At 39.1% G+C, this 26119-nt stretch overlaps 1 protein-coding gene across 2 annotated transcripts in view; it reads right to left on the bottom strand.

Moving 5' to 3' along the window:
- Positions 1 to 26119, bottom strand: part of LAMA4 (laminin subunit alpha 4) — a 134501-nt gene that overhangs the window by 42766 nt on the left and 65616 nt on the right. For both annotated transcript variants that reach the window (XM_053664903.1, XM_053664904.1), the window contains 7 exons: positions 20621 to 20732; positions 17518 to 17685; positions 15130 to 15323; positions 10611 to 10727; positions 6043 to 6191; positions 2112 to 2253; positions 1174 to 1270 (listed from right to left, as the gene is read on the bottom strand). In XM_053664903.1, the coding sequence (XP_053520878.1) occupies positions 1174 to 1270; positions 2112 to 2253; positions 6043 to 6191; positions 10611 to 10727; positions 15130 to 15323; positions 17518 to 17685; positions 20621 to 20732 (979 nt within the window). The remainder of the gene's footprint in view (positions 1 to 1173; positions 1271 to 2111; positions 2254 to 6042; positions 6192 to 10610; positions 10728 to 15129; positions 15324 to 17517; positions 17686 to 20620; positions 20733 to 26119) is intronic.

Here is a 26119-nt window from a genome sequence, read left to right as displayed (position 1 = left end):
GTAATTAAATAGTTAAATATTCTGCATATGAAAAACAAGTGCATTTATTTTCTATGTATTTCTTTGTAAAAAATAAAAAGCACAATTAGACTTGAGATTAATTGCTTTGATAAAATTCCATGAAGTTTTCAGTTTCAAACTTGGCCTTTGTTTTTAGGTGGTAGTTAGAAATTAGCTAGATAATGGATTTCCAATCTCATTAGTCAATGCTCGAATATACTTAGAAATGAGCTCATTACTTCAGAGATGAATAATGTTCAGTGAAATTCTTAATCAATTCTATTGTTTTTAAGACTAACTTGCAAGATACAAAATTGACTAAAGTTATTCCCCTTTTTTCTCCCTCTCCTCTCACTCCTGGAGGTACTTGCTTTAGCAGAGGCAAACCCCAGCCTTTGAAAGTGCTTCTTTCTCTATGGTCATTAGGCTTGTCCTAACTACAGTAAACTTGAAGAACACAAACTACAAGAAAGTGCAAATAACCAAATGGCTCTGTGGTACCCTACCCTCCCGACTCTCACAGTGATGACTTTAATGGGTCATCCTGGGTAAAATTTTAAGGAACCTCCTGAACTGTCCAAGAAAGGGTGAACATATGCAATATAGTTTCAGTATTAAGTGTATCTTATAGCATTATCTCTGTAATAATTAGTATTTATAGTAAGTTTATATTAGTTAGTCTATTTGATTAGCAAGAATATCTACCACATGGCCCTGCCTGGGTGGTTCCGTTAGCTAGAGTGTCGTCCTATGCACTAAAGTGCGTCAGGTTTGATTGCTGGGCAACAGATCGATGTTTCTGCCTCACCTCAATGTTTCTCTCTTTCTCCCCTTCTCTCCCCCTTCCTCTCTCTCTAAAATGAAGAAAGCAATAAATCAATAAAGTCAATAAATATGTATCCTCAGGTGAAGATCTAAAAACAGAAAAGAAAATCTATCACATGTTTTACTATATGAAAGGATTTTTTAAAAACCCACAGTTTATTTTAAAATATCTAATCTCTGCTTTATTATGCCTTGATTCTGAGCAGGAACTATTCATGTCTAATTCAGTTGAAATATCATTTATTTTTTAATTTTAGAATTTTGAAATCTGACTATATGCGTACATGCAGTATGAAAGGAGGAAGCAGCTATAAATCAGAAGGAAGCTGGGAAAGTGAAGGTACTTACTGGAATCTGCCTTTGTTTGCAGTTGTCTGGCTTGATTAAGGAGGTTCTCACTCTCATCTTTATGGTAAATGATTTGCGTATCAATCCCACTCACAGCCTACAAAGGAAGTAAATGGAAAAAGTAAGAATGATCGCAGAAGAGTTATTTGTGATTTTAGGATTTAAATGATGCAGTTTATCTGCTAAACACAAAGCAAAATTCATACAGGTTCATTTTCATAGCTCAAAAGCAAGGTCAAACATGAACATAAGACAATAATGTCCTTGGCATTTTCAAGATAAATGTTTTTTGAGGAAAACTCCGTGAACCAGGAATAGTCCCTGGCTGAGGTCCCATAAAAGTGCTTGTCATGTAGAAGCCATCAATAAACAACTTATGAGTTGAAAAATCAGAAGGTGAAAGGGATTAAGGAGTACAAATTGCCAGTTATAAAACAGTCATGGAAATGTAAAGGGAATCTAGGGATATAGTCAGTAACATTATAATAATCATGTATCGTGCCAGGTGGGTATTAGACTTACAGGGTTGATCAGTTTGTAAGGTACATAATTGTCTAATTACTATGTTGCACACCAAAACTAATATAATATTGTATGTCAACTGTACTTGGGAAATAAATTTGAAAATAGAAAAAATCTGAATATATGCATAAGCGTATTCTCTATCACCAGGAACTAGTCTTAAATATGTTTTATCCAGGGACTATGGCTTAAAAAAACACTGGCCAAGAAAGTGGCATTTGCTCTCTGGAGTAGGACACATCTTGAAGAACTTGCACTATGTTAACATTCATAATATAAATAAAATGATTTTTTTAGTTCTGTTCTTTCTGCCATTTGTATTACATTAGAAGCTCAACAGATGACATTAGGAAACAGAAAAGTCATAGCTGGGAAAGACAACATATAAATTAACTTTAAAATAACAGAACACTCACATCATAAATTTGGTCAGTGACGTTCAAAGCCAATTCTGCTGTATTGTTGGCTTCACTAATATAATTGGCAATATTTTCATAGACATTTGAAGCATCCAAAGCCTTCTGAACCAGCCCGTTCATATCTGAACTGTGTAAATTCCTGTTAATGAACAAACTTGTCATTATTTTTCTATTTTATCTCCTTGGGAAACAGGGCCATTTGTGGGGCTTGACTGGACACTGCCAGGACCCTGGGCGCTTCCTGTTATTCACAGTCATCTGGCTTCAGAAGGTTTTCATAAGCTCCTTTCCTAGGGGCACATCTCCTTTGCATTCGTCTGCCTCTGGTGACTCCAAAACCACTCCGTTTTGGCTCCACGGTGGCTGCCTGGCTGGCAGTAGCCACAAGAAAAGGAAATGACTTAAAAACAACCCTCTACACCTCTTCAAGCCAGAGTTTATGTGTGGTGGCGGTCAGGCAGAGTCACCCCCATCAACTTACCCAGATCAGCACAGCTATTTCCCTTGCCACAGAAGAAACCAAGGGTCTCAGAGGCAGTGCACAACCTCAGCACGATGTTAGGTGTCAGCTGGTTTCATTATTGATTCAACCTTATCTTCCTCCTTTCTAATATGGCCCTATTTTCCTTATATTACAGATCATATTTTTCCTTAAGAAGGGGAATAACATGCATGAAGCATATATGTGCCCTTAACACATCTGTGACCTTTTACAGAAGCAAGTAAGGCTCTGCAACAGGGTGCATTGCTTGCCCAAGGCACACGTTGATAAGGTTTCTCACTCCTGAGGCCCAGCTGCCTCCTTGAAGCACACAGCTCTATTCATACTCTCCCCCACTGCTGCCCTATATACCATGTTCTCTGCTTTTGCCTTTTTGGCTTCTGTAATGTTCATTTAACATATATTGAGTACCCATAATGCACTGGACACTCATAGAGGTGCTGATGACAGTATATGACTCAGAGGACTGATACAAGGTACAACAGGGGTAAAACATGTGAGATGATTGGTGCCATGCCTGGCATTTGGTAAACATCAGGATTTATTTTTATAGCAAGGTATTTCCTGAATTATAATTTCAAACTAGTCAATAATTCATTTTATTGACAAATACTTTTTTTCCTTTATAACATAAATGCCACCTCTCTTTCTGTGGCTCATGCTGTTATTTGTCTCAATTTGATTCAGTTTTAAATCTACTAGATTCACAATTTTTTCTCAGTTTCAAACATTGACAAGTAACATCCCTTAACTCAGCAGTAACTTCCAAAAGATTCTCTGTGACTGGTATTAAGATACCAGATCCCAGGTTGGTTCATCTCTTGAAACACCCTATTTCCCTTAGGGACCTGCTGAGCTCAGTGACTGGGTTCTCAGTCTACTGCATCCACTTTTAGTTCTTGTATGCTCTCTAAGGCTCTGACTGACTCTGTGTATCCTTGGCAATTTCCTCCTCTTTCATTGTTCAAGGCCATTATTATTCTGGTTCCTCTGATGTAGGGCTGGTCTATCCGTGAGGCATAGTAGGGGCCTACAGAAATGTTTTCATCTTATTTTTTTTTAGCAGAAGAAAAAACGAGTATAATGATTACATTTGTTTTTATTTTTAAATTTAACTTATTTTTATGTTTTTTAATGTTGTTCAAGTACAGTTGTCTCCATTTTCACCCCACCCACCCCTGCCTCCCACCCTTGATCCTGGCCGTCTTTGGTTTTGTCTGTGTGTCCTTTATACACACATGTTCCTTGATGACCCTTCCCCTCCCCACCTTATTTCCTCCCTCTTCCCTTCTGGTTACTGTCAGTTTGTTCTTTATTTCAGTGTCTCTGGTTCTATTTTGTTTGCTTGTTTGTTTTGATGATCTCCACTTACATGTGAGATCATATGGTCTTTGTCTTTCACCACCTGGCTTGTTTCACCTAACATAATGCTCTCCAGTTCCATCCATGCTATTGTGAAGGGTAGGAGCTCCTTCTTTCTTTCTGCTGAGTAGTATTTCATTGTGTAAATGTACCACAGTTTTTTGATCCATTCATTTACTGATGGGCACTTAGGTTGCTTCCAACACTTGGTTATTGTAAATTGTGCTGCTATGCACATTAGGGTGCACAGGTTTTTTTGAATTGGTGTTTCAGGATCCTTAGGGTATAATTCCAGCAGTGGAATTGCTAGGTCAAAAGGTGGTTCCATCTTTAGTTTTCTGATGAAACTCCATACTGTTTTGTTTTTATTTTATTGCAGTCATGATATATAATTTTTAACTTATTATGAGGGAAAGAGCCCACAGAGCCAAAAGTATCCGGGGCCCATGAAAATCACAGGGCAGCCCTGCTTTGTAGAGGTAATTCTGATCTTGCTGCTTCTTCCTCCCTGCAACCCCTTGTTCTTAGAAATGGCTTAGAAAATAAAAACCAAGGAAGTTTTATAATAAAGGGATAAAAGAAATAACATGCTACAACTATTTATTAATATTTTAAAATTTTGTAAGCTAGAGTGGTAAGAAGATGTACCAAGGACCTTGAAACAAAGCCTAATTACTTACTTTTATAGATAGACACAAAACAGGTACTATATCAATATACAAAATAAAATGTGCTTTTGAAATGGAAGCTTCCTGATGAATTATGTTTATGTTTTTGAAGCACAGTAGGAAAATCATTGGGTATGTAATATTCACATTTTGAAGGAAATATGTCTATAAATTTGGATGGTGCCCTGCGTATCTTTAGTCAGAAATATCCTAAACATAAAAGGGACCTCAGGGTGACCTATGCTCCTGAACACATTTCATGGAAAGCAGTTGTAAATTAGAGTCATGCTAGAACACTGCTTGCTGCAGAGTGGCACTGGGAGGTGAGTGTGGGGGTCCCCATCAGTAGGCTGGTTGATACAATGACAAAAGAATGTTGAAGAGTATCACAGGATGGGTCTCAAAAATCATATCCTACCAGTATAGCATATTATCTAAAGCAGTATTTCATCCAAGTTCCATTTTATTGGGTTCATCAAAAGCACATTTTCTGGGAGCATGACACAGAGCTGGATATAATGCCATCTCACACATCAAGACTTTATGTAACTTCTCTCTCTCTGTCTCTCAATTCTCAGGAGACTTGGAAAGATATTTGAAATTTTTGATAATCAGGAATAAAAAGATGATTTAAATGATTTAAGTTTTGAACAGAAGTTGCTATTGGTTCTTATTTTGTTCATGACCTTTACTGATTCTTGCTCCTAATTGCCAGATTTGCAGTCCTTTCTCTATAATTATCTCATTATTTATCTATTATTTCAGGGTCATGAATTCAATTCCAATTTGTCAGCACATTTCAATAAACACTAACTGACTGCCCAAGGGGTGTATGACTCTGTTCTAAATTCGATGAGGAAAATTGTCCATTGATTTTTCTCTTAATAGGTGTCAAGATGAAATGGATCCTGTTGGGAACTGTGGTATGTTAAGAGTATTTACCAGAAGTCAGTTGTATTGCCAACTTCTAATCAGCTTTACTTTAAGGCACTTAAGTGGGGAAAACTAATAATGCCTATGAAATAAATACAGGATGATGATAGACTTAGACCTTGTAAAGGGATCTACTTGATAATATTTTTTTGCAACAGTTATGGCCCTAAGTGAATGCATTAGGTCATTCTATTAATAACTGTAAAACAGAACCCCCTTTACCCCAAACACAGGTCTGTGATCCGACAGACTTTTTTAAATTGAAAAACTGTCTCCTCAAAGCAATTATAATAAAAAAATTATTGGTTCTCAGACTAACCATCAATAAACAAATAAACAAACAAACCCAATCTTTAAACCAACCTGCTAACATTATACCCCAGTAACTCTGGTATATGGAATTGAATGAAAATAAGTTAATCAGCCTATGGAGATATCTGCATTTCTAAAACTAGGATATTACCTGCTCAGTTCATCAGCCTCTTGATGAAGGTTGTGGGCATGGTCAACAGCTTCTTGGACTAAATCGGGACTGAGATTACTTAGGTTGAACAGCTTTCCCTGTAGTTCATCTCTGGCTCCATCTATTTCAGCATAAATCCCCGAGGCATTCTAAATATTTTTAAAAATGAATTTAATTTAGAAAAACTTAAAAACATTTTCCCCAGGGAGCATCAAAAGATAATCTCCATTATTTCCCATTATAAAGTTCAGTAAATTTCAGGCCAGGTCAACATGTGCCTACAATTTTATAAGTAGATATCAATATTTATCTATGTCTCTTGCATCTTCAATTTCTTGTTCTCTACACATTGCTTCCTAGCATTCAGACGTGCTCTGCTATCTCTGATCTGAAAACTAAACTAAACTAGCATTTGTGTCGCTGTTTTCTCCCAGTCGGTCTTCTATTTCTCTGGTCAGGAAGGAGAACTTGACAGCTGGTATTCCTCAGGGTTTGACTCAGCCCTTTCCTTCCCAAGAAATCTAACTCCTTTCTCTGAGCTCAGTCTTTCAGTCTTCGAATTCATTCCCTCCCATCCTGTAGGAATGCTGATCTTTCTATTGGGTAATCTGATTATGTTATTTCCCTTCTCAAAATCAGCCATGGTTTTGCAGGTACAAATTCAATTCCTTAGCACATCTCATTAGCTGATGCCCTTCTCTCTCACCAATTTCATTTCTCATCACTCTTCACCATACTACATAGGCCCCTGTGTCTTTGTACATCCTATTTTCTCTGTCTGCAGAATACTGTTCCCTTGTTTTCTGTATCATCATCTGGAAAAGTTCTACTCATCCTTCCACATTCATCTCAAATATCACTTCCCTTATGAAGCTACCCCTAACTTCTCCGGGGTGAGTTCAGTGCGGTCACACAGTTTTTAAGTCTACGTACTTTATTACAGTAATCCTTTCATTTGAATATTGCACTCACCAGATTACACAATCTTGGGAGACAGAAACTATGTTTAATTTACTTTGCATTCCCAGAATGTAATATACTTCCTGGCACAGAGGATTTCTTTTTATGGAGACAGTATTAAACCTCTAGCTTTTTGGTTGGTTGCCTGGGGATCAATACTTAAAAAAATATTTTTAACTGTAGAAACAGAAAAATTGCCATGGACATTCTACCTTTACTCATTGATTCATTCAAAGAATATTTATTTTGTGCCTACTATGTGCCAGGTACTCTTTAGGAGATTGAGTGTCTATTTTCGAACACAGTCTCTGCTCTCAAGGAATTTACAATCTGCTGGGAAGGGAGAGATAATAATAAACAAGTGATAAAATAAGTGAACAAGCTAATTTCAGGGAGTAAAAGTCTACTGAATAAGATACAACAGGTGAGAGGTGTTGGAGAGTGATCAGAAGTAAGAGGTTCACTTAGATTGAATGGTCACGGAACACTAGCCACTGGAAAATTTGGGGACAGCAGGTAAGAAGATGCTGAGGCAGGAAAAAATTATGGTGTGTTAGAAAATAGAGGGGAGCTGGGGTGTGATAGTCTGAAGTGTAGTGGGTGAGGGAGACAGTGGGGCATGAAGTCAGAAGGGTGGGCCAGAGCCAGGTCACTCAGGGTCTCCTGGGCCATGGTATAAAGAGGTGTTTCCTACTTTAAGTGTCCCTGGAGGTTTTATGTAGGAGAAATAACATGATCTGATGATGTACTTAAAGAATTGTTCTGCTACTGCAGAGGACAAGTTTTGAGGGGCAGAAGTGAAGGCAAATGGATTAGTAGGAGGCAGATCACACTGGAAATGAGGAGACTTAGACTAAGGAGTAGCAGCAGAGAAGAGGGTTAAGTACTTATTTTGGAGGGAGGGCCAACAGGTCTTGCTGAAATGGGAGTGAGAAGAAAGCAGAAATCAAGAACGACTCCAGAATTTTGATTTGAGCTAATGAGTTGTGCTATGTACTAAGGTGGGGGAGACTAGAAAAGAAAAGCAGATTTTATTCAGACAATCTACATTTGATATACTTGTTACATATCCAAGTAGTAGATGAAATTGCAGTTTTGCTACAAACCATGCAGAGTTCTTACTTGAAAACATCAAGTAAGCATTTGCATATAAGAGTTTGGAATTCGGTGAAGGTATCTGAGTCATAGGTGTAAATCGTGGAATAATGCATAAAATTATTTTATAAAGTCATAGGGTTCAATGAGATTAACTAGCAAGAGAGTGTGAATAGACAGAAAGGCCCAGGACTGAGTAGTGAGCCATTTAACCTGGCCCAATGCCTTGTATGGACCAAAGCCGGAACAGTTTTTACATTTAAAAAAATTGTAAAAAAATGACAACAAACAAAAACCAAGAAAAGAATAAGGAAGAACAGTTGTATATGGCCCGCAGAGTCTGAAATATTTACCACAGAGAGGATGCACAGCGGTGAAGCCAACAGAGGAGGCTGGGAAGAAATGGCCAATGAGGTGGGAGGGGAGCCAGGTTGAGTGCAGTATTGGAGGACCCAGAACATGATCTTTAAATAAGGAGGAATGGTTCACAGTGCAAGGCTGAGAACGCTGAGGAGAGAAGTGGAACCATGTTTTTGTCTGTGTTGAGGTTGCTGGTGCCTTGGACAAGCGCAGCCTCGGAGGAGGGGCATGGACTCTCATTTGGTGTGGGTTGAGAACAGTAGACAGTGTGGGGCTGGAGGGTGGAAATGGCAACTGTAAATGACTTGAGCTACTTTGCTGTGAAGCTCAGAATAGTAATGAGGCAGGCATTAAAAGAAATGTGAGCCAGGGCTTTTTTTTTCTTTTTAATTTTTAAAAGATAAGGACTATTAGGCAGGTCTGTATGTTAGCAGTAATGATCCAGTGAAGGGTAAGAACTGGGTGAATCAGAGAGGGAATGCTTTTGGGAGCCATGCCCTGCTACCTTGCTTTTAAGGTGGGGAAGAGTAGGATTTAGAAAATAGGTGGAGGGATGGGACTGTGATGGAAGAAGGAGTGCTTTATTACTTGTTACAAGAAGGAAGGTAGAAATCTTGATACAGATGCAGGTGAGCTGGTAGATTTGGGGAAGAAATATGAGAAGAGGTTTTTTTTGTTCTTAGTTTTTTAGTGAAGCATGAAGCAAATCCATCAGCCAGACAGATAGAACAGGAGGTTGGTTTCCCCCCAGTTATGCTGGCAGCACTGGGTGTGGCCACGATGCTGGGGGTGCTTGTGTTTATTGGGGATACAGGGTTAGAATTCCCAGGTGAGTTCAGTAGGGGAATAGTGTGGAAGTTAAGGGTGTTTACAAAGAACGATTATAGTGATAACTTGAGCTGCTCAGAGGGGAGAGCCGATATGAGAGAAGGATAAATGAAGTGGAGGAGGTCTCCATGTGGCCAGAGAATTGTTGGAGTGGGCATTCTCGAGTGAGTGAGATGAGATGGTGTTATGGGAAGGAAGTGCTTGAAACTGGGATTTGGGAAGAGGCACTGTTATTGATGACAAGACTTGGGTATGGCCATAACTGGCATAACAGAGGTGGATGGGTGGAAAAGCTTGTTGGACAGGACTTCAAGGAGCTAGAGGTCTGAGAGCTGGTGGGCTCATCCCTCTGGATTTTGATCTCTGTAATGAGAGTAATGGGAGTAGGGATGGAGAGGAAGACAGGGAGCTCGGTGCTGAAATATAATGAGATGGCGATCAGATAACTTTTTTAAATCCTTACCCAAGAACATATTTATTAATTTTAGAGAGAGGGGAAAGGAGGGAGAGAGAGATTAAAAAACATCAGTGTGAGAGAAACATCAATGGGTTGCTTCTCGTATGCGCTCTGACCTGGCCTGACCAGGGCCTGAACCTACAACCTAGGCATGTGTCCTGATCAGAAATCAAACCCATGAGTTTCCAGTTTATGGGAGAATCTCCAAAAAACTGAGCCATTACCAGTTAGGGCTGATCAGATAACTTTAAAATGATATCCTTTCAAAAGTAGTAAAAATGAGCTAAGAGTAATTCAGTGATGGCCTGTTTCACTGCATTTTATTGGAAATTTTCTACTTTAAAAAGTGTGACTTTTATTTTTTGACTACCAGCTTTACTACACAGACAACTTATGAGTAGAGTTAGGATATTCCTGAATTGCACTTCTAACAGAACTTTCTATGATAATATCTGTGATTATAGAATGATTATATTGATAACTTTAGCTACTCAGAGGGAAGAGATGATACAGAGATGATACGAGAAAAGTATAAATGAAATGGAGGATGTATCCATGTGGCCAGAAAATTGTTGGAGTGGGCATTATAGTAGCCACTTGCCTCATGTGGCACTTTTGAGCACATGAACTATGGCTAATGTGATTGAGGAATTAAAATTTTAATTTAAATTACTTAAATTTAAATTTAGGTAGCCATATATGGGGAGTGGCCACAGTCAATGAAACTGAAAAACTCAGTCACTTGATCTTATTTTTATAATGCCAGCTAACTTGATATATTTGAATTGGATTTAATTGTTCTGTGACATGGAGCTGCTGTTCTAATCTGCTATCAGTACAAACCTGAACAGGGCACACGCATTCTTACCTTTATTATGTCGTCAAGTTCTGCAAGAGTCAGACGAGGGATTATCAGAGAGTCCGATGACGTCTTTAGGGAAGCGTTGACCCCATCCATGTGTTCCCTCACTTTGTCATGTTGTTTCTGCAGGAAGGAAGAGCAAAGGAGAGAGGAAGAGAAGGCGGCTTTAGAGAAACCATCAGGCAGAGTGGTCAGTGTCAACTCATTGTCTTTGTACCCAGATAGACAGGGTTCCAATCTCAGCCCTACCACCTACCTAACTGCCATGTGACTTTGGGGAATTCTACCTTCTGAATGCTCAGTTTTCTCATTTACAACATGGTGAGAACAAAAGGAAGCACCCTGGAGCTTTGAAACATGTGGTTGTGATTATTACTTAAAACGTCATTATTTCAGAGTTAACACTTGACTCTTCATAAATATAAAGTGAAATTATGAATACAGGATTGAACGTAAGCTCTCCACTTGCAATAACAGGAAAATCAATGAATTCAAAAAGTGTTTATCATGTGCTAACTTGGGGCACAAATAGCTAATTTGCATAGGAATAAAGCATAGACAAAACTATCATAATGTCCTTTATAAAATTTAAAATGGCCTTTATTATCAAAGCACAAAACTGTGATCTTCCTTTCTCCCACTCTGAGCTCATTATGTTAAATGCTCAGAATTTTTGAGAAGGGAAATTGCCCAAATTGCTAATATATTTCTTGATGAATGCTTTAATTTCCACCTTCACTACTGGATGTTGTTATTGTGAAGAAATATGATGGAGTTTCAAATCAGTTCAGTGTTTGAGAGCGACACAGAATGAAACTTTAAGAGGAAAAAGTAAAAGACTCGTTTTACAATCTGAGTAAAAAATGACTTTAAGTTACTTTAGATATAATAATTTGAGTTGGGGTTGAAATATGTAAGATATGGTATAATCTAGGATATCCTAGGAATAATGAGAGAAGCCCAGTTATAGCAGGATGTACATTAAAACCTTCTAAGTTCATCTTAATGTTTTTCGGACTGCTTGAGGTATTTCCTGATTTAGTGGAAGCGAAGATGGAATCCATCTTCTCTGAATGTGTTGCTACAGGGGAAGACGAAGTTCTAGGGACAGAAAAGAATCCCATTTGAACATCCTCATAATGCAAGAACATTGAAAATCTCAGTATCCATCAAGCTCAATACAGTGTTACTACCTGGGCTTAATTATTCTTATCCCTACAAGGAGAAGTAGTTATATAGCTGTGCACAAAAGCAATATTTTAAAGTATATAAGGAAAGGAGGATAAAAAGGCTGATGTTTGTAGGAGACCGTTCTGTGTGGTGTGGGCCCAGCTCCCACTCAGAGATGAGATGCACAGGACCCACGCCCACAGATAGGTTCTCCTGTGGGAAATCAGGCCTGCATTGTACCCAGACTGCTATGAGACTTGCTTTTGCTAAAAACTCTCTCACCCTGAATTGAGGCAGAAAACATTTACTGCAAAGTAACTTACTAAAATTCATGCTAAACGTTCCAAGGATGAGTGTAACTGGTTCAATCACTTTTCCCTTTTCATTTGCAGATATCCTTCTTCTATGATGTGATTAGTGGCATCACCTACTTGGTTTTCTGTAAAAGGTGACCACCTAAAGCAAACCTGTGCATAGTTAATGAGGACCATCATGTAATGTGCCCAGGAAAAGAAATAAAGGCCTGTCATGGAGGAGGCCGAGGATTTTTCTCTCCCACAAACTGGGATCTGCATCAAATATTTACTTAGATCTCTCAGAACATTTTTCTTTTTACAGAGTCTGAGCTATAACCTCACCTAGAAGCCCTTGCCTCTGGGTCACCTTAAGGGAACAACTACTAACACCCCGAGGTCACAGTCAAACTTCAAAGCCATGTGCTTATGGCCCTGCGGGATAAGTTGATTTGTAGTAGCTAGAAAACAATGTGCTTCAAGTTGAAGGGTCTCCCCCAAAACATTAGAATGAGTAGAATTAACTTTGAAACAAGTAAAGATATTCCCACAGGAAGATGGCCAACTTGAACAAAAGAAAGTTTTAGAAAAAATAATTATGAAAATGACATAACATTATTCTGCATGCTTCAATATTCATTTCAAAAAAATCCTGGTCCTTGAAAAAAAAATAGAAACAGTCCTGGGAAGGCAGAGTTTAAGCTTATGAGAATCTGTAAATGGTGCTTTGTCAAGAGTATTTAACCTATTTTTGAAATACAGAATATTACATTTGTCTGAAGAAGATATTTATCATGCTGCTACCCTTTGGTATTGGGAGTAGGAAATGAAATAAATATGTAATTGTTAGTTGTGCATTTTCTGTTGGCACCAATCAAAGTGATTTTATTTGGTTTTGTATAAAGACTAGAATTTGGGGGTTATTATGATTGATGAAGTTAAAATACTTAAGTTGAGTGGGGGAGACAGATCCATTAAGAGATTGGTCACGCTACAGAAAGAGATGAGCACAAGGCATCCTATAGGATTGCTGCATTGGCGCTCCTGCTAATTCAGAAGAGTGGGGCAGGCCTCCTGGGGGAGGTGATACCTGGGGGTATCTAGGTAAAGGAGAAAAGAAGTCTGCTTTTCAGGCATATGGGATTATCGGTAGAGTGATAGTGCCTGAACTGAACGTGTGAAGCAGGCAGATGGCAAGAGGTAGGGCTGTGGCTGGCAAGGGCCCCTCGGAGAGACTCCTGTGTGCCATGTGAAACAGCATAGACTATCCTCTAAGACGTATCTTTTGAATTTTTTTTAACCATGACTCACAGTAAAACAATGTATTTTACAATAGGTTGCAATCCAGTAATCATACCTAACTAAAATACAAATTTTTTTCTTAAAAAATGCTGGTTACGAGCACTCAAAACTTGTTTTATGAATCATTAAATCAGCGATTTTCAACCAGTGCACTGCAAGAATTTTTAAAACATGTAATACCTGACTAAAATAGTCAGGGGCACTGACCTCTTTTTCTTTAGATTGCCAAATTTAAAAAAATGACAACAGCTAACACAAAAATAATCGTTAGGTATGAGTGAATCAAAATTATGCCTATTTTGTCAGATTGGTGACAAACAGTATGTTCCTTGGCATGCCACAGAAATTTAGCAGTTAGTTTATGTGTGTCATGAGATGCCAAAGGTTAAAAATCTCTGCACTAAATGGTTGAAAGCTGTAGTGTTAAAGGCATTGTATAGGCTGTAAGGCGAAAATGAAGTCTTTTAGTAAGGGCAAAGGGCAACAACGGTCAGCACTTTAGGGGAGGAGCCTCCCACTCAGGCAGGATGGGAGCACGGCTTGGAAGGGAGCAGAAGTGCAGGACAGAGAGGACGAGGCTCTTCTGGTCGAGAAACGAAGGCCCACGCTAGAGAAGACAGAGAAAGAGAAAACAGAACTAAAAATAACCCGATGGTAAAATTGGCAGGATCCTGTGGTTGACTAGATGTGGGAGGTGAGAAAGAAGGGAAATTCAACGATAAGGATGAGTCTCAGTAACTCTTTTGAAATCTATTTGAAGAAATTATCTTGTGTTACACTTATAATTTTGTTGCATAAGGTAATCATGCATTTGCTTAACAGAGAATGCTATCCTGACCATTATTATTCTAAAAAATATTGGCTATGGGGTTGCTGCTATTAGAAAATGGTGGTGATAAATGTAATTTACTTTTATTTAGGACATTTTACAAGGACTTACCAAGAGGCCATGATGACTGAAAATCAGGTAGGGAGCCTAATTTAAATCAATTTTGTTTTAAAAAAGTAAACCATAAAAGTAAACATAAGTGAATTAATGAATTTGCTCATAGTTTCCTACTTTTTCATTCTAGCATTCATAAGTATGTCGACATATGCACATGTCCTTCTATCAGAGGACTCCGCTCGTGGGTGGTATGAGTGCATGCATTGCTTGGAGCACACAAGTGACCACAGCTGTTCTTAGCCCTGGATGTGTGTGCATGTACAAATCCTGGCCCCATAGGGCTAACTGCCTTTGCAGGCTATGGACACATCTGGGATTTTCCTCACTTCTTTGTATTTGCATGACCTTGGCTCGAATTAAACTCCCTATGTCTGCAGCTGCTGACCAGCCAGGCTGTGAGATTTATTTATCATGCCTTTCTAAAAATTTCACATATCCTCACAGGAACATGGTTCTGGGTTGTTTTGGTGTTCTAGTGCTGTCAGTATAAAAATAAAAAAGTTAGGCACAAGAACAGTGCAATACATACTCACTTGCAAGAGCAACACATTCATACAGGAGGACCCAAGCACCGAGAATGATTACATTCTTATCAATGAAAAGTCTAAACAATTTTCATTGTTTCAACTTGATTTTAAATGTACACATTTACATGAACAAATTATAGTGGCAAAAATGTACAAATGTTTTAAAGATGTGAATTTAAATACTGGCACATTTAAATGTATTGTGTACCGACTGCACCCTTTTGGCACAACCTTGTGTGGTGTTGCTTATGCCTGAAGTTCACTGACAGTTCTAGTGTCCACTGTACCTCGTGGTCCCGCTGCCTGGATGCCGTGGCTCTGTTCATGTCTTCCGCGTCCCTGATATGGACAACGGCCTGGTGAAGTGATTCCTGGAGGTCTGACAACTTAGCGTTGTAGTCGTCCAGCTGCTCCAGGACCACAGGAAACAGAGATCGGGTATCATTGTACAGTCGCTGCCAACTCTCAGCCTGGCTTAACACTGGGAAGAAAAATGACACGGAAACTCAGTCTGCGATTCTGCTGTCTCCTCCCCTTCCGTCAGCATTTAGAGATACAAACTTGTCAGGCTACACCTCCTTTAGCGATAGAGATCGATGGTGTTGTTCACAAAATAAGCCCACGTTTTATATTTGAAGTAAAAAGAAAAATACTATTTCATAGGGTTTGAGAGCTCCTGGAGGGTAGCCAGACGAAAGTTAGCTTTCCTATTGAGATTATGTGTTATGTGGAAACCATGGCATTATACTATGTTGATTATTGCCCAGATTACTCCTGATTTTACCATATAAAGGGGATTTAGATATATTATGTTACTATTAAAATAACCAAAATTATTTTGTCTGTTACTGACAAGTGAGGTTTACCACCATTCATTTTCTGTATTTTCTCCAGATAACTGTTTTTAGTTAGTTCCTTTGGGTCAAACCTAAATCATTATTTTGGGTGAAAAGAAGAGGAAATGGCAATGGTATATTTTTAAACTTTGTGTATGCTTTAGTTCTCTGATCAAAGTTACATGCATTGACTAGGCACCTTAATTTTTTTCCCTCCAGGGAATATCAGTCTGTCTTGTTCATGTTTTATATTTTCCTTCCTCACCATGAGAGACACAAATTCATGGCTGAGAAAAGAAAGTGGTTGAAGACGCTGTCACTAGGCGGAAAGTGGCTGAGTGGGAGATGTGATTGGCCCCATTTCCCAGGGACAATTGTGTTACATTCCAAAAAAGGCTAGGAGCATGGAAGGCTCTGGCTGTGGACTGGAGTATCTGCTTTCCAGACTGAGGGCTTCATCCTGGGCTCAGAAGTGGGACCTGAGATTCTACTTTGGCTTTACTATGACTTTGTTCGTTTGCTAAAGGGCTATCATAATATCCCTTTATGCCAAGAACATTCCTCTTCTAGAGTGTTCACATTATTAGCAGAAATTGATTGTGACAATTGCAGGGAAATGCTTTAGTACAGGTGTTACTAATCCTTTCTGTGCAGCTATAATCTAGTAAGTCCCTTAGACCCCCTTTTGTAATGTTTTTTAATGCATAAAATAAAATACATAGAATTAAAAAGGAGACCAATATATTAAAAAACAAATTGGTAATATATTTCCCTATTAATGCATAAAATAATGAGATTTAGGGGTGGGATTACTAACTGCTATAATTTTGAATTATCAATGAATTTAATGTTTTGAGATAACAGGAACAGTTAAAATATGATATGCAAACCAGTGGCTTCTTTTGTTAGTTGTGTAGATTAAAATGGACACAAATGCTTTGAAATTGTTTCCATCAAGAGTCTATATCCTTAGCCCTTGAATCTAAGTTGTCATGACCAACAGAATGAATATGTCACTGTTGGGTTCCAAGGATAGGCCTCAAGAGACCTCACACTTTCCATTCTTGCCATCCTGGAAGGCAGCCACCTAGCCTCCTTGAGGTTTAGCTGTGGAGGGAGAGGCCCAGCCATCTCAGCTAAGGCCCCTGACACATTAGTGAACTCAACCATGCCATGGAGGGCAGAGATGAGCTGTTCAGGCTGTGTCTCGCTCAAGTTGCCAACCCGTGAAATCATGAGCAAGTAAATGGTTACTGTTTTAAATGGATATGTTTGGGTGTATTGTTAGACAGTAATTGATTAATTGATAACTGATGTAGGGACCAACTCAGAAGTTCACTAATACTATTGTGATTTGATGTCTACAGGCATCATTAAAAGAAATGTTAAATTCCCATTGAGGTTAAAACTCATTAAAAGTCACTCATGGACTTCAGAACATGAATGTTGCTGAACCTGTAGATTTATTGGCTCCTCAACATAATTTTACTTGCTGTAGTTCAGAGAATTGGTTCCCATTAGCCTTCCTTCCCCTGTTTTATACATTTTCAGCAACTGCTAAGCCCTGATTTCTTCTTCTCAGGAGTAAAAAGTTCAATAGATTCCTTGTGGAACTTCAGCTGTTTCTCAAAAGCTCAAGGTTGGGCCTGGATCTGAAAACTGTGGTCATTTAGTCAAGTTGTGCTGAATGATTCCCTGAGGCCATGGGTAAGTTCGAAATAGCTCTGAATATTGGGAATTGGTTGCTTTGACCAAATGTTGCCCTGTATCTCGGTGTCCTTTCCTGGACTCACAAAAAAAGCAGAGATGTGCTAGGCCCTAGGAGTTGAATGCACCTACATTCATAAGCTTCGTCTGCCTCCTCATCCACAAGCTCCCTCTGAGTGAAGAATGGTTGACGGCTTCTAATCTCCTCCAGCATTTTCTGGGCCAACACCAGCTTCTCAGAGATTTCTTCAGGGCTAAGCTCCTGCTCCTCCCCATAATAGAGCATCTTGTTGTTGATCTCTGAAAGGAAGGACATGATGAAGACAGCAGGGAGAGATGACTAGGCATTTTTACATTGAAAACGTGGGCAAGTGAGGGCAAAGGGCAGGGCTGGTCCTCACATGGAAAGAGAGACTCACTGAAAGACAGCATACCAATGTTCATACTGCAAATACTGAACCCAGCATCTGAGTTCAACATCTATTCCAGGGAGAAGTAAAACCTAAGGAAATCATTTGTCTTTGCTTTCCATTTAGTGTCTTGAGAATGGGGAAGGGATTAATACAAAGCCTGCTCTGATTTCAGCTGTACCTGGTTTCCACAATGATTAAAAAACATAAACATTTAAGTCACATAAAACATGGAGAAAATGTTCTGAGGTATCTCCTGTCATATGTAGGATGCATTGGACATATTAATTACACTTTACCCAAGGATTTAGCAAGGCTTTACGTCAAAATGAGAGTATACTATAGTTGTTCAAGTGAGCCTTTCATTTCATTTTACAGACTGGATATAATATAAAGGCTTATGAATTTTTTCTGATATGCAATTTTTCCCCTTGCAATTGCTATTTGCCTTCTGTAGTGTGACTGTCAAGACTGTGCTATTTTTGATTGTGGATTATTTTCACTCTACACCTGAAAGTAGGATAGAGACTTTTAGAATTGGAAGGACCGCTGCGGTTCAGAGGGTGTGGATAAATGGTCTAAATACTAGCAGAGCTGAGGAGCTCTCGGACTCCCTGTTTCCGTTACATACGATCAGATGAAAGTTACGTAATTTCCACCTTGTCTTCCCAGGAAGCATTTTATCTTCCTGGCATAAACGGAATTGTATGTCTGTGGTTTATTATGATCTATGTGGTTGGCCAGACAAATGCTGCATTCACATAAACCATACCAAGTAAAGGCTTGTATTTTAAATGGTTAATAGCTTGAAGGTCACCAGGAGTCACTTGAGAGAGAGTTGGGAGTAGGAATGACACAGTGTCATCAATGTCATTGACAACCAATGTTGCCTTGGTGTTGGGCAACATTCCTGAACTGGGAAGGAAGGGAGACAAGTGAGGAAAAAGAATTTAATGCTAAAAATATTACTGAGATATAGGGACTCCGAGATATGCTAAAAATATTGTGAAGTGATTAAACGTTCACTTTTCAAGAAATTCTAAAACACTAAATCCTGAAATAAAGTAAACATAGATTTTTTTTCCCCCTTTGAACTAGCACTTGCAAGGCTAAATTCTTTGGTTTTGATAAAAACGTTATATTTACAATTTTTGTCTGTTTTATTTAGCTGCTTCTGGTGGAGTCAGAAACAGGAAATGTAGACAATAGCATTTTTGCCTTTGGTCTTTGGAGACTGTTCATATATTATTACAAAAAGGTAAAAACCGATGAAAATTATTGTTTCCTGTTTACATTCTTTCATAGTTTTTAAAATCTTTTCTTATGCTTAAAGCAGTGATTTTCAATCAATGTGCTACAAAATTTTTATAACGTGCAATACCACACTATTCAGTCAGGGACATTGACCTCTTTCCCCTTAGATCACCAAATAAAAAGATGACAACAGCCAACACAACAATAGTCATTTGGTGTGAACGAATCAAAATTATATCCGTTTTTTGGTCAGATTGGCAAGACGGTTTTTTTTGGTGGGCTGCAGAATTTTAGTAATTAGTTTATGTGTCCTATGAGACAAAAATGTTTGAAAATCACTGGCTTAAAGGGTCAAATAGAGGGCATGGAAACTTTCCTAATAAAATACTTTCTAATAAAAATTTGAGTTACAAAAGCAAAGGTGAATTTTTTCTGAATGGCTTAGTAGGATGCTGGCTTTATGTGCTGCCTAGAGGGACATTTATTTCTTAATTAGATGAGATCAGCTAATCCAGGTTCAATCTTACTTTTAGAACAAATCAATACCAACTTTAAATGTCACAGGAAAAGAATCTTTTATAGGTAGATGCAAAAGCATGCGATAATGATGAGGGGAGTAGAAAGTGTTTCAAATATGTGCCATTTGTTTTTATTGTGCATTATAGGCACCAAAAGAAATAGAGCAAATGATTAATTTTGGCTTGATATATCCATTTTGTTGGAGTATGCCCCCCGTACCTCAGTACAAAGATACGGCTCTCCCACTGTGGGCCCCTTTACTGCCATTGTGCTCTGAGATGCACTTGATGTTGCTGCCTAGCTCTTAATATCTAGGATAGTGAAAACCACAGTAGACATACATACTGCTTTTTAACTGAATATAACCCAAGAAATCTCTCTGTGTCTTAGAACAAACAAAATTGCCTGTTTTCTGTTTGTAAATGAAGCCTGGTTTTCAATGTGTTATTAAAATAATCTTTAAAATGCAACCTGTACTCACCAGAGATTAGAGCACAAATAAGTGAACCCTCAAGACAGAACATAAAATCTACCACAAAGCTTCCCCGCCCCCCAACCCCCAGCTTCGCTTTTCTTCTGGACTGAGGATGAGAGCAGGTTGCCTGCCTGGTTCTCGGGAAAGAGCATCGGAGACAGGTCAGGACTACCAGGGTTGGCAGACAGTTTACTGCCATCGTAAGGCAGTGTTTTTGCTACAAATATTCAGGAAAAATATGAATCCTATTCAACTGTTGCATTTTAGAGACGCCAGAGCATACAATTTCCTCTGCCAAAAAGACATTTTGGCATTCCACTCCTGCAAAAGGCCTGGAAAGTGAATGATTCTGTACATTTATTCTTAAAAATTTACAGATTGTAAGCAAGGTTGAGTATTCAGAAATGCCAGATAAACAAAGTTGAAAGGCAGACCTTATATGAGTTCCAACCTGTAACACCCTAACAACAGTTCTTGGCACAATCGTAAGCACTAACAGTAGGTATTTTTTTTTATTGTTGTTAATAACAGGAATGATTCCTTGACATTAAGCTGAACCAGAAGAGGATATATTTACCTTGGATTTTATCCCTCATGTCGTGGGCTTGCTCTACAAGCTGAGTTGCATGGTTAATGGTATCCGTACTTTCCTTCTGAGCCAGTTGGCTCTTTCTTGAGGCTTGACTTTCCTAGAAATAATCCGTGTAAACACCAGATTAAGTTTACAAGACGGGAATATTGCATCTGGGTAGGTGTGAGCGGATGGGTATAGTGTATTTTATAAGCACAAATTTCTCTGCCTTAAGAAAGTTCTGTAACATACAAAATGGTCCCAGAAACCACGCATGAAGGCTGATGTGGTGACCAGCTTTAGGATTACAGAATGCTATAAGATCAAGTGCCACTTCTATGCCCTCAGTCACAGTTCAGTCTGAATTGACCAGCTTTCATAAGTAATTACCCTTTGAACTTTCACTGTATCTCAAAATGCCAGACTGGGAAAATTTTCACGTGTGCTGATCAGTTTGACATTGTGCTGACTAAAGAGCTTAAAGCTTCAAAGGGAAAACTGCTGAGAAAGTCGGCAGATCTTGAAACTCCATGCGTCCCATGGCTCCTGGGTGGTCCAGCCGCTGGTGAAACTGAATCACCATGGAAATTCAAAGGGTTTTGCTCACTGGGCTCAATGCTGTTTTCATTGCTGCTCTCCAGATTCTCATAAACACTCGATGGCACTTGTGCACAAAAAACTGTTCCAGCAGATTTGGCTCAGAATGAATGGGGCTGTTCTCCAAGAAGCTGACTCCATTCTCTCAACTTGGGAGCTTCTGTTTCAGAGTTCCCACACAGTATTTGTTAAGCTGAAATCCCAACCCAGATGCAGCTTCTGAAGGATGTGTGGGGGTGCGTGTGTATGCATGTCTTTCTCTGTGTGTGTGAAGGGCACAGCTGATCTAAGAAATGGTTCAAGGACAGACAGGTCGGTATGCAAGGCATGGGGGATATGTACTTCCTTTTGGCATTAGAAAATTGACTCATGGGTTATATTTAAGAGGAGGAGAATTCCTTCAGTCGGACACTTGGGAGATGCCCACTTGTTCTTTCTGGTGCTATTTGTTTGTTTGTTTTTTAACTCAGCTCTGTCACTAAGGGCTATGGTACCTGAATGGCAGGGTGATCCACCACACAGAGCGCTGGCAGACCCGCTGCAGTTTACCCAGGACAGGGAAGTAGCCATTTCAGACTCTTCTCCTTTCATCCAGTGTTTTAGCCAGAAAATTATGCCATGATTCTACCTGGAATGTTTTTACCCTCCCCAGGCATAACCCAAGCAAGTGGCCCTTAGTCAGGGAAGAGAAAGCAGAAATTGTATCATAAGAAACGTAAGCCCTAGAAGTTTCTTTATCAGGCAAGTTCAAAATCCCCTCCACTTGCAGCTCCCTGCCCAGCAGTAACACAGCCATCAGTCCCTTCCCTAAACAGTGGGCTCTCTGAAAGGACACCGCATTGAGTCAGTGTGGTCCTTCATGCAATTCCCGTCTTTCTCTTGGCTTGCCCTAATGCTTTCCAGTGACTCAAAATTTGTGGTCATTTTAAAATTAGATGATGCAGAAAGTAAGTTCTTGATGTCACCTCAGCCTTTTTAAAAATGTGAACAAAACCATTTAGAACATTTTAAAAAATTAAGTTGATTTTGGATCCAGTTTAAACTGAGTTAATTTGCAGAGCACAACATCATATTTTTGACTTTGGCTTCATCTTTCAAGTAAAAATGTTATTGTTATTAATGTGTTCATTGAACTTATTATGGAAACTTTAAAAAATATATTTTATTGATTATGCCATTACAGTTGTCCTATCCCCCCTTCATTTCCCTCCACTCTGCACACCCCTCCCCCACCATTCCCCCCCCTTTCGTTTATGTCCATGTGTCACAAGTTCTTTAGCTTCTACATTTCCCATACTATTCCTGCCCTGCCCCTGTCTATTTTCTACCTACTGTCTATGCTACTTATTCTCTGAATTGAAGCAATAAAAGCTGGAGGATGTTGTCTCTGAGAAAACTGCTTCCTTCTGACAAACACCAGAGGGCGCTTGTTTATACTTAACAAAAGGCTCAGGGGCAAAGAGGAACATCTATTACTTTAAAACTGCAAGATTACTGGCTATAATATGTAGTAATGCCTTATGTAAATGTTACATTTTATTTATGTAACTTTGTTTATGGAAGAAAATTAATGAAACGAGCACATGGTAAAACAGGTGCCCCTTGCTTTAAGAAAAGCTGAAATTAAAAAATTATTTTATAACCATGAATCAATTAATGGCTTACACTGCAAACAGAGTTATCATTTACTCACATAAATAGTGATTTCTCCTTGTACATAGTTGATAAAAAGGTCACAATAAGTTTTTGTTATGAAGTACATAAAGAGTAATGTACATAAAATACTAATTTTTAAACAAATCAACCACATTAAATGAGGATAATACTCAAATCCATCTAGGGTAGTCATATATTTTATTGTTTAAATGGGGACACTTTTGAGAGTGAAAGGGGAGAGCTTGTAATAATCATTCCTGGAGATAAGCATAAACAGGGACAGTTGAACAAAACAAAAGTAGAAATGTTGGTGTGCCATTTCAGAGTCTGTACAGTGATATCTACTTTTGTGGATTTTCCTACCTGCTAAACATTAAGACTTCCGAACACCTCTCCCTGGGAGGAGAACAGCCTTAGTCTCTTCCCTGAGCAACAGACTCAAATCTCCGACATTATCCACAGATGCCTCATGCTTAAAGTGTCCAACGTAATCCACTCTGGGTTTTTAGTCTTAGTCCTCCATTTCTCCCAGCCAGAGGTTTTTCTCCTTGTTTATCCTCCTGACCAAGGTCAACAAATTGTTTTTATTCCACTTGCCGTTCGGGTCCTCCTCCTGGTCCCCACTTCCAGGTCTCAGCTGATCCCTGTTCACTGCCATTCTTTTCAAGTGAAGACAAGGTAGCAATCAGCCACTCTGGTTTAGACGGCTGTGGCAGTGTCCTAACTGTGTCCCTGTCTTCAGAGTCTTTGCTCACCAGTCCAGCATCCTTACTGGGGCGGAATGCTTCTGACATTCCGCGTATGACGAGCTCCTCGCTTTAAACAAATGTTTCAATGTCCTCCAAAGTCCACAAGATTAAATTCACATGTTCTTAGCAAGGTGGGCAAGGATCTTCATGATCTGGCCCCTGAGAATTTTTTTAGCATTATTTCCTGCTTCTTGCCCTAAATTAGTTTTCCAGAAGGCCAAGGCCAAGAATACAAAGTGCTGCTTTATATCTCCCAGTTTTGTGGCAATTTCCCTCGCTTGGAAGTGCTTAATAAACTCCTAGTCAGTTCTCAACGCACGGGTCAGTGCTCATCTTCCCTTAGGAGTCTTCCCTATAGGGCCCCTGCTGAATCGGTTCATTATTTCTTCCTTAGAGTTACCTTTTAGGCTGTATCATACCTTGATTATCGAATGCTGCTATAATTTTCTTAAGGTGTCTGGTTGTCCTACTAGACTGTAAGTTAAGAGCAGGGGTTTTATTGTATTCATTTCAGTATCTCTAGCACCTAGCACAATTACGGTTATATACCAGGTATTACGTAAGTCTTTTGGAGTTATTTTTATCTTTTGTCTTGCCTTTTTGTCAGAATCAGGAAGGAAACTAAGATGTTTTTGATATGTGAAGGTGACCTACTTTCCTTCCATTCCTAAATCTCTCTCTCTTTCTTTTTTCAGCCTCACCCAAGGACATTTTTTATTGCTTAGAGAGAGAGAGAGAGAGAATGTGAGAGAGAAAGATCGATTGGTTGCCTCCTCGTACGTGCCCTGAGCTGGGATTGAACTCAAAACCCGGGTATGTGCCCTGACTGGCAATCGAACCCGTGACCCTTTGGTCTAGAGGATGATACCACAACCAACTGAGCCGCACGTATCCGGGCCTAAAGATCTGTTTTCATTGAATGCATGGGCGTTCTTTAGGGTGGTCCCAGAGGCAGGGTGTAGGAAAGGGCTATAGGATTTCCTAAAAGGGGGCTAGAGAACTTGGATGTGGGTATTGGGACAACATCAGTTAACTTTGGGTCAATGTAAATTTTGTGAGATTAGGGTTACATGAGATTCACATGCCAGGTAATTTGCATACAGAATTATTTTCAAGTTCAAGAAGCAGCATTAGTGTGATTTTTATCACTGTGGCAATCTACAGTGAAATCTTTCACTCTATTTAAAACCAAACATTAGTTACTTTCTTGATAAAAAGCTTTCTAAGACAAAGCGTTTCTTAAATCCTTCTTAGAATCAACTGTGGGCTCTTCTAGACTAAGGGCTTGAGGATGCTTGAGAAGTCTTTATGACAAACTCTAGGCATTTATTCTGAAATGTTTCAGCAGGACTATACTGTCAGAATGGTTGTAGTCAGAAGGACCTATTTTCAGTAAGAATCAATGGAAACAGCTGGGGTGACCGTTCCGGTAGCTTTCATTTTCACCCTCCTGCGTGGGTGAAGTGTTCTTGTCCAGGAGCCTTTTCTACTGGGGTATCATTCTCAAGCTTGCGTTATTTCTCCCTATGAAAGCCTGCATTTAACCTATATCGAAAGTTGAAAAACTACACAACAAAATGATTTGTTACACCAAGTCTCAGCCGTGGGAGGAACTAATCTTGGTGAAGCATTTCCTCAAAAACTGAGACACTTTTGGCAAGTTCCAGCCCTGATACCAAAATGAAATCACAATGTGCTTTTCATACAGATTTCTTTCCTGGTATCTCCTTTGACACCTAGGAGATCTCACTGCTTTTCAGAAGCTGATAGTTGGACTAATACATGCCATTGCAGGGGAGGCAAGAAAAATTTTCATATGCATTTCAAAGTAGTTGAATCTTCCAAGGAGCCAATTAAAACAATTAACATTTTGCCCTGACTGGTGTAGCTCAGTGGATTGAGCACAGGCCGGAGAACCAGACAATTGCGGTTCGATTCCCCATCAGGGCACATTTCTGGGTTGCAGGCCAGTTCCCTGCAGGCCAATTCCCAGCAGGGGACGCACGAAAGGCAACCGTACATTGATGTTTCTCTCCCCTTCCCCTCTAAAGATAAATAAATAAATAAATAAACTATTAACATTTTTAGAGGCTTAATCTCTTAGAAGTTTAAGGGCTCCAAGGTCAAAAGACATTATCAGAATTAATTTTTATGGAAAATGAGAATTGTTTTTGAAAAGCCTTTCAACAGTTTATGTCAAACACCGGCATAGAAAAGCAGAAATTCCTGAGTACTCTGGGCAGCAGTGGTGAGCAGAACAAGAATAAAAAAATGTGTTAAACATTTTAATATGTTAAATCTGGTGCCTTGTGGCTTAACTGCATTTTTTATTACTACAGAGGATAGCTATTTTCCCACTAGGCTTTTGGGGAGCGTATTTAATAGTCTCTCACATTGACTCTGCTCAATTGTACAAATATTCCCTCAATATTTTTCTTAGTCTTGTTGACTTTTTCATTTATTTATTTGTTTTACTGGGCATTTGAACTTTTATCTTGTCAAT

The sequence above is a fragment of the Artibeus jamaicensis genome, unplaced genomic scaffold (genome assembly GCF_021234435.1).
Source record: "Artibeus jamaicensis isolate MK-2021 breed Jamaican fruit bat unplaced genomic scaffold, CSHL_Jam_final contig_387, whole genome shotgun sequence".
NCBI classification, from domain to species: Eukaryota; Metazoa; Chordata; class Mammalia; order Chiroptera; family Phyllostomidae; genus Artibeus; species Artibeus jamaicensis.
This window is presented reverse-complemented; position numbering and strand designations above follow the sequence as displayed.